General features: G+C 50.8%; 1 protein-coding gene across 1 annotated transcript; it reads left to right on the top strand.

Moving 5' to 3' along the window:
• Positions 1-8,531: 8,531 nt before the first annotated feature.
• On the top strand, positions 8,532-9,272 carry LOC135829912 (uncharacterized). The gene has a single exon (XM_065342294.1). The coding sequence runs from the start codon at positions 8,532-8,534 to the stop codon at positions 9,270-9,272; it is 741 nt and encodes a 246-aa protein (XP_065198366.1).
• Positions 9,273-9,574: the final 302 nt, after the last annotated feature.

Here is a 9,574-nt window from a genome sequence, read left to right as displayed (position 1 = left end):
GCACACTCTGTGTTTATGTCTGGGTGTGCGTGCGTTTTTCTGCTAGCAACCACACTCTGTGTTGTATGTGTTTGTGGATGTGTGTTTCTTCCAGCATTTTCTACTTGCTTGTGTGTGGGTTCATGTTTGTAATAGGGCAGGTATGTGTGCGGTTTGGGAGGGGGGGGGGGGGGATTGGACTCATGACTGAGTGTCTGTGTGCGGTTTGGGGGGGGGGGGTGGGCGGTCTCATGTCTGAGTGTATGGGTGGGGTTTGGCAGGGGGGGGGGGGGGGGTGGGCTCATGTCTGAGTGTATTTGGAGCAGGGGGGGGGGGGCATGTCTCTATGGGTATGCAAGACCTCCACCTAGACTATATAAAGTGAAAATTAATGATGTAAGGACGCAGTAGAGACTGACTTTGTGTCTGTTGGTGTACCTCTGTAGCAGCTCAGTTCCATTGTCCAGGATGGGCAGGTATGGCGGATCACCTGCCATGACGCTGTCATTACTAGTCTGCAGTTCTGTATGGAGACTGGAGCAAAGCCACTCACATGTGATATCTGTACACGCAGTTTTCCATCGCCCACGACACTTTGCGAGGCATTAGTGTAAAGCTGTTCCATTCTTCTGTCACATATCTCGGTAGATGTTATGTTGTTCAAAGCGGTCCATGCTGACAATGGCTAATGTGCCACTGAGTTGGCTACCCATCGCCAACCCCTTTATCTACTTGAATGTTCCAAGGATTGGGTGCTGGAACACGTTGTTGTGTAGAAGTAGTCTGAGTAGCTCTTTGAGGTCGACTGATGGGAAGGCAGAAGGTGTTGAGTTTAAAGTGATTTGTTTACAGTATGTTGTTGAGTTTGAAGTGATTTGTTTACAGAATGTTGTTGAGTCGACAAGGTGCTTCTTGCAGAGTGTATTCATGTCTTCCGTCTTTATCATCACCATCTCACCTCCTTCATCACTTCGGGTGACCACGATATCTTCACTCTCTCGTAATAACTTTAGCACGTGGAGGTTTGCTTGGGAGATGTTGTATTTAGGGTTCTGCCATATCCCTGTCGTTCTCATAGTGCGTTCCATGTGCCTTAGGAAACCTCTGATGGAAAGCTCGGCTGGGTCCATGTCACGTGGTGCTGCTTTTCTCTTTATTAAAAAAAAACCCAGACAATCTGATTTGACAGTATCGAAAGTTCCACCAAATCCCGGCCACAGGAAGCAGTGTCCTGAGATCCAACGCGAAAACAGCAAAAAAATGTGTAGATTGTCAGGGAGGGAAAGTACCGGGCTGCTGTGTGGTAACTATATATTGCTTAAGTAATACCAGTTATCTACACAGCAACCCTCTGCTACTATGGTGAGTGAAATGAGATGCATGGATGGGAGACAAAGAACAATGGATGCATGACAGAGCTCCATATGTTTGGAGTAAAGACTAGAATCTGTTTATGCTCGAAATAGGTAAGCCGTAAAGGAATATAATGTCATGAAAGGATGGCATTTGTAGCTGGACTTGTGATTCCGGAAAAATGTCGCTGGAATGCATCTGAGTTTTTCCACCGCCCACGGCGCTGGACCAGGCTGAGCTCGACGGAACTTGCAATTGCCTTTCGTGCTCCGGTAGGGCCCAGTCATCGAGCAGAGATTCCTTGTTGCTGGCCGGAGTGTTTGAGCGCCTGTGACAACGACTGTGCGGTTGAAGCGGACACCAATCCTCTATATGGCTGGCTGAGTGTGATGAACACGGGTTGGTTGTCTATCGTTTTTCCCATGCAGCCGCAGTTTTGTTCATGTACTGTCACTATGTGGCAACGGGGCGTAGTTCTGTAGCATGCTCGATCACCACTGCATTGCTTCACATACCCTTGTCCCCTTTGGAGCCGAAGAAGTTTATTTCCAAGCCAGCCTCGACCCATGCGATGCCGCCTAACCTGAGTCGAGCGCAAGCATATTTGCTAGTTTCTGTGTCGTTATCGCTGGTGTGGAGATACATGGCTGGTACTGGGACTAATGCTACATCTGATGGCCGGCACGGGGCTGAGAGGCAAAGCAGTGTCAACGTCTTTGTGCATAGCTCTTTTTAACAGGCAATTCCACTGATAGGCCAATGTCACGACTGTAGGTCATACTCCTTTAGACGTCAGCGCTCGACGTTGTCTGGCGCGGCTTCGATGTACGAGATGTCACAAGACCTGTGTGTACACGAACACCGTGCAGTGCTGCGATATCTGGTATTGGGCTACCCCGTATGTCAGGCAGGAACGCACCGGCGACACGGACTAGCCGAAGTGTTGGTTCTGGTCGAGAAGATGATTTGGTTGCGAATTCGAGGAAGCTGCTTACGAGGTCCAAGATCAGGCAAACTTCATCACCACAGAAACTGATCAGGTCAGCTGCAATTCTGTGATACCGAGCCAAGTACGATAGGTGCACACATCATACGTAAATATACGTCCTTACCGGTGAACGGGTTAAGAAATTGTTTGGAATGCTCTCCGCTGCCTGTTGTCTAGACAGATTTTGCATGCTGCCATAGCCCACTTCCTGTTGTGTAGAAGCTCTGATTGGCGGAACGATGCTAGAGCCGGGGCTCGAAAAGATTGGAGAAGATTCGTGTTTATCAGCGATGGTTCCATGGCCATGCCTACGAATTCTTGGTACCAGGGCTGTGCTGGCCAGACGGGGCAATCACTGTTTCCGTTACCCTCTGTTTCGGGTGGAAACGGAGGATTGACATAGCTGGGGGTTCCCGTCCAGTCTTGCAGGAGTGTATCTACTGCTTTCCGTCTCCTTGTCCAACCACCGCGAGTTGTATGAAGGTAACTGTGTGATATGACAGTTGGTAAAGCGATCCACATCGTCTGGTCACGGTTCTCTGTGTATTTTCTGGAAGATACCGCGGTTCAGTGACCAGTCGCTGGGCTCTCCTATGCGCCTGAGGCAATCCCTTCGTGCTTGTCTGCAGCTGGGATGTGCTTTGCCAGGAGGGTTGTCTTGAGCCGCGACGTTATGACATTGATTGGACGAGTTACGGTCATCATAGCTTCCTATCGTTCCCCCAGGTTGTTTAGCTGGTAGACTGTAGTTATACTGTATGATCTGATCATCACCATCTTGTCCTTGATTAGCGCTGGGTTTGCTTGTTCCATGGTCTTCAGCGATAACACTACTGCCGTTATCCATTTCTCCCTGATATGCATGGCATGTGGGTTCGGCCAGAAGCTTCTCGCCGACATGCCGTGCTACAACCTCATGCCCCATCCGTAGTCCGAGGCATCCGTTATCATCGTTACGTTTGGGCAAGGTGTTGTCACGTACCGCGTTTGTAGGCTGTGTAGGCTGCGAGCCTTCGCCACGTATCCGTATAATGCCCGTAGCATGAGTCTTGCTGGCGTAACAGCCTTCGTCACTGCAGTTATTCGTCCAGCAACTTGTGCAACGACTCGTGCATGGACTGATCTCTCGTGTGAATCCCTCAGGAGGCGGCTTTTTGTCCTGTGGATCGTGCGTAGTTTGTCTGACGGCACTCGGACAAGCACATGGCGTGATGACGTGTCCCAACGTATCCCCAGTTACACCACACTCTGAGATGGATGAAGTGAAGACTTCTCCTTGTCAATCTGGAATTGGAGTTGGCGAAACAGCGCCGTCACTTGCTCTGTTAGCAAGGTGCACTCCAGGAGATAAGCCGTGATAAGCAACCAATCGTCTACGTAAGACGTTACTCTGGCACCCAGTGATAATCTTATGTGCCTCATTACTTCCCACATGGTTTTCATGACCTGCCCACGGTCTGGTTGATAGTCCGAATGCAAGGACGCGATAATGGTAATAGCTACTGTTCCACTGGAACCCAAGGTATGGCCGACACTCTGTGTGCATCGACACGCGCAAGACACCGTTTTGCAGGTCCAGCTAGCTACACCAGTCTCCTGGTTATGATCTCCTGCAGTGCGTCCAGGTTTCTCGTACCTGAAGCGTGATGCAACTACACACCGGTTCAGGCGCTTTAGGTTCAAAATAATACTTAGTTGTCCATAAATATTTTCTTTGGCAGCGTTTCTTTTGGAGAGGTGCAATATTTTGGTGTTTGTGTCTTCTCAATTGCTCCCTGTAGGAGTAATTCTTGTATATGAGCTGTGATGAACTCTTTGCTCTCCTTCGTCATTGGCCTGTTACCTTCGTGGAACTCTGGCTGGGACTGTTTGAATGTTATTGGAAAACTATTGCTCAACCAGTCCAGGATAATTGCCCAAGCACCGATCCTTGCCCATCCCGTTGTGTCTACGATGATCATACCTACCCGTAACGCTGTGTACCGCGGTCTCTACCTCTTCCTCTGTGTTATCGATTGTAACTCCCACCGCTAGTGGCCTTTTGTCTCCTGTTGGGAGCGGAACCAGCTTGCGCACTTGCGTGGAGAATGTCGCCGGATATGGCGATGAGGCGCCTATCCTCGTCGGTGAATAGATAGGTCGCGCGCAGGTGCTGCACAAGTCATCTCTACTCTGCGGGCAAGCAGTCTGAAAGTGCGAGATCTGTCCGTACGTCCTGTAGTTCCGTAAGCCCAATCGTCTGGGTGCGCGAGCGTAAATCCTCTTCTCTGACGGTCGTGCTGACAAAGGTCGATGACGGTTTTGCTGTATTTGGCGAACTCGGAATGCTGTCGAGCTGGAGCTGCACTGCCTCGTTGCCGTCCTGCTGCTGAATTAGGAAACCCAAGTTGCTGTGGCAAAATGACGTCCTCGGGTCTCTCTTTGTATGTGTCCAGAGACAATGGGAAGGGACCGTTGGTCTGCGACTGTCTCAGTGAGCTGTTCACTAGATATGGCGAGGACAACACGGGGAAGGCCACGTTCGTCGTGACGGTTCAAGGATGAACTGCCGTTGTACCGAGTCGTCGTCGTGCAACCTCCATAGATTTTGCTTCGCGTTGGGTAAGATCGGAACGTGAACCGGAGAGGCCAACAATTGAATTGGCATGTTGCTTGCATGCTAGGATAGAGTCTTGTGGATAGTCATGTCTTGTCATAATGTCTACATTGTCTTTTCTCCCATCTCTTTCCCAATGCTGGTTGTGTTTTGATTGATTGATTTCTATTTCACGGATCCTCCAGAGGCAAATAGATGCCTATCGAAGGGAGTCTCCTAAGTAAGTATGGAAAATGAGAAAGTATGTTTGTAAGGGACAAGAGGTAGAAGATACATTTGTTGTGTTGGTGTTGCGCCTCGGAACTGCTCCAGGGTAACGGACTGCTTCACCCCAACGTCAACGATGATCCATACTATACGTGGACGCCACATCGCTCTCTGTCTCTCTCTCTCTCTCTCTCTCTCTCTCTCTCTCTCTCTCTCTCCCTCCCTCTCCCTCTCCCTCCCTCTCTGTCTCTCTCTCCGTCTCCCTCTTTCTCTCTGTCTCTCTGTTTCTCTCTGTCTCTGTCTCTCTCTCTCTTTCTCCCTCTCTCTCTGTCTCTCTCTGTCTCTCTCTCTCTCTCTCTCTGTCCCTCTGTTTCTCGCTCTGTCTCTCTGTCTGTCTTAGTGATGAGAAATGACTGCAGTACAGCATAGCGTTCTGGGAATGAATGAATGTAGTGTTGTTATCACTAGACATTATGGTTTGTATGCAAGTACGTATATAGCTAGAACAGTGGTGTTGATGCCAGCCTGCAACACTACGCGTGACAAGATGATCCAACGAGATGTCAGAGATTGCCAGAGCAGCAGTGTCAACTGTCATGTGCAAACAAGATGCCTAAGCTGCGAGCAAACGTACTAGTGGGTAGTAGTTTATTCATGTAATAAATATTACGTCATGTGTATATCAGATATGTAGAGTGTGAGAAATGTAGGTCAGGATGTATTGAACATTGCGGTACTCCATACATAATGGACAGAGGGTCAGACAAGCTAAGCCAGGGAGAAGTGGATAGATTGACATGGACATGACAGGTATGTCCAGGTCTCAATCATCATAAACACTATACATAGATTATCTCTCGTGTTTTCAATACTCGAGCATGTCACACTGTATCAAATACCTTCATCATGGAACACAATACACACGTAGAAATCTCATACAAATACTAAAGTAAACACAAGATAGAAAGAGGTTGTAGTGACAAGGTTGATAGACAGTTTTACCTACACCTCATCCCTTACCATCGTCAAACTGTACTCGTAAGAATGTTATAATATATCATTCTCTTTCAGCTGTGTGTGTGTGTGTGTGTGTGTGTGTGTGTGTGTGTGTGTGTGTGTGTGTGTGTGTGTGAGTGTGTGTGTTTGTGTGTCCCATATGGTGCAGTGGCATGTGCAGTCGATTTCCAATCGAGAGGTTGCGGGTTCAATTCCCGACGATTATGGTCGCACACGTATTTCTTCTCTTTCTCATTCTCCTAGCTCTTCTTTCATAATCCTAGGTTGTCACCAGCAGCCAGTGTATGCCGGAGTATGTGGTGTGGTGTGTGTCAAAAAGAAGGAGAAAAATGGATAAATGAAAATTTGGGATTCACTGGCCAGAAAAGTCACTTCAATCAGCTGTGTGGTGGATCCCAGGCTAAAATTAGTGGCCACTGTCGTTGTGTAATCCCAGCACAAGTTGCTATGTCTAATATAGCTGTTCGCTACCATCGCTTCCGCGATGGGCAGGTCTGAGGTCTGAGGTGTGTGTGTGTGTGTGTGTGTGTGTGCCATTGCCCGTCGACCACCCAAGGCACCCTTTTCTGCTGGCTACGGTTGCGCCTGCGGCCGCATGTTCCATGGAAGCGGCGACCTGAAACGCCATCAGTCATTCTGTCGTGGACTGGAAAAATAACAATGCAAATAACAATGCCCTATCATTGCTACACCATGGGCAAGGTCAAGGTCAAGGTGCGTGTGTGTGTGTGTGTGTGTGTGTGTGTGTGTTTGTGTGTGTGTGTACGTTGCCCAGCACATGGCCCCCGCAAGCGATGGAAGGATCGCGTTGTCTCCGACCCAAGAGTTCGTGGCCTCACCAAGGAATGGTTTCCTATTGCCTGTGAGTCCCGCGCTGACTGGCGGGCTATGTACGCTGAGCCTGTGGAGAATGTGCCTCAGCCCGACCCAGTGGTATGTGCGGATTGCAATCGGTCATTCTCGCGCCCTGGAGATCGTGCTCGCCACAAATGTGTGGTTGAGCGGACCAAGCCGATTGCTGAGCAGCGAGGGGCTTGCCTCTGTGGAAACTGTGGGCGTTGGTTTCGAAGCAAGGGTGGTCTAGCTGTTCATCGCTGTTCCGCACCTCCGCCTCAGCCTCCCGAGTCCCGGCAAGTCAATGTACAAGATGACTGCTGTGCTGCGCAGTGTGCTGTGTGTGTGCCCGCTGCTTTCGCACTGCGCAAGGCCGCGGTCGTCACCAGTGCTCGAGGACTGGCCCGCGCCCGACTGCCCAGCAGCGTAATTCATTCAGTCATGCATGCGTGTGTTCTCTCCGGTTCCGTTTTCCCCACCATCTCCGGCGTCATCAGGCTGCATGCTCCATCTTCCTCTCTGATGCCCCTCCGGTGCCCACGTGACCCCTGCTGTAACAGATTCACACACACTCACACTGTGCATCCTACTACACGTTCCCACTTACGTTGTGTTGCATCACACCTGTGTTGCATGTTCACCTTGGATTACACTTCTGTCCCATATAACCCCGTTGATGGTATAATAAAGTCGTTCTACTCTTGATCCTGAATCGCTCTGGTTGGACGGTTACACAGGTAGCAAAGGATGGTTGTCGAGATTTTTTGTTTGCTGGTATGCGTGGCCACCCTTCTGTTAGCTCGGAATGACCGCTACAAGGACGGAGCGCGCCGACGGGTACAAACTGCCGCAACGACGGATACACCTCAAGGACCTCAACGGCGCACGGACCAACGACTGCTCGACAGGAAATTTGATGGGACAGTCAATAGGCCTCCGGTGTTTTCGGGCAACCCTGCGGACTTCAGGGAATGGGTCTTCGCTATCGAGCTCGCCATGGTGTCACAGCGCGTCAACGACGACCAGGAGCAGGTGCGATTCGCTGCCAGCTACCTACAAGGCAACGCCAGGCTTTGGCTGATGTCGGTATTGGATTCCGGCGCCTGCATCCACGACTGGCCGACGCTAAAACAGTCATTCGGCGACGTGTATGGCCCAGTCCATGAACAGGAGGAAGCGCGCCTCAAGCTGTTTGGACTGGTACAGCACGGCAACCTGGACGCATACGTACAGGAATTCACTAACCTCTGCCTTCAGGTGAACGACCTGAATGACCATTCGAAGGCGGTGCTGTTCGTGAGGGGCCTGCATGCAGCAATCGGTCACTCGGCTCTTCGGGAACACCCGACAACACTAGGCCAGGCCATTCGTGCCGCACGCATGGCAGCCATGCAGGCATCAGGAGTATGGAGGGAACAGGCCAGCCACCACAGGCACAGGCATTCGTCAGTCGAGGCACCCGGGTCCTGCACCTCACGCTCAGGCCAGTACACCGAGGCAACCTGTCAGTCCATGGGGACGTCAGCAGCAGCAATCTAACCGTAAGAGTGAGCCCATATGTTACTCATGCAGGAAGCCTGGACATATTGCCAGAAACTGTCCAGTCATCGTGAATTCCCCAAACGCTTCCAGCCAGTGAAGAAGGGAGTGCGCTCACTGGCGGTGGATACTCAGGCACCCACACCACTCATTGTGTTCAATAGGTTCGAGGGCCTGAGTGTTGAGGAAGGAGACAGCGCAAGCGATCCTGCAGTGGAGAGTTCTGACGCTACGCCTAAGGCGCACATCAGCAGCGTGGCGATGGGCGCAGAGCACGATCTGCTATGTGTCACTGGGAAGGTGAATGGGAGGAAGGCTACCATGCTAATAGACCCTGGCTCTCCCCACGATTTTTTGTCGTCGGAGTTCGTCAGGAGACATAACCTGAAGACTGACACGGCGACCAAGGAGCTGAAGGTCACATTAGCAGATGGCTCGTCTCGTACACAGCCTTTGGAAACTGCCGGGCCTGTAAAAGTGATGGTAGCTGACTTCAGCAAAACCCAGACCTTCACCGTGCTGCCACTGGCGCTCTACGACGCCATCTTGGGAATGCCGTGGCTGTCTCCCCACAACCCAGCGATCGACTTCCGGAGTAAAAAGGTGCAGATCCAGGAGGACACCTTCGTGGCTCGAGGCCACGAAGCTGGCGAGGACGCCGAGTTCGCAGAATTCCACTTCATCTCGGCAGCACAAGCGAATGCCGCTATTCGTTCAGGGGACGAAGCGTATTATTATTATTATTATTATTATTATTAAATTTTTGATAGGGCAATCCCCACAGGCCTAAGGCCTTTTGACAGGGTACCCTAAAAAATGAAGAACAGAATTACGGAAGGTATGCAAGGAAGAACTTGAGCGGACCTCCGCTGGGAGGGCATTCCAGCGGTCAGAGCCAAGGAAAGTGACAGAAAATAAACCATAGCGACGTTTGGCTGTCGGAAGAGCAAGGGAAGAGGACACTTGAGAGCGGGTGCGAGAACTAGTGCAGGTAGAATTAGAGTGTATGTAGCCTGGGTCTCTATGGAGGATGATGCGCCGGGCCAAGATCCACCACCTAT

The sequence above is a fragment of the Sycon ciliatum genome, chromosome 13 (genome assembly GCF_964019385.1).
Source record: "Sycon ciliatum chromosome 13, ocSycCili1.1, whole genome shotgun sequence".
Lineage (NCBI taxonomy): Eukaryota > Metazoa > Porifera > Calcarea > Leucosolenida > Sycettidae > Sycon > Sycon ciliatum.
The sequence above is the reverse complement of the archived record's forward strand: the minus strand, read 5'-3'. Positions and strand labels throughout refer to the sequence as shown.

What these genes read in the sequence shown, in the direction of transcription:
- LOC135829912 (XM_065342294.1), top strand. Translation starts at nt 8,532, where the DNA reads ATGTTACTCATGCAGGAAGCCTGGACATATTGCCAGAAACTGTCCAGT.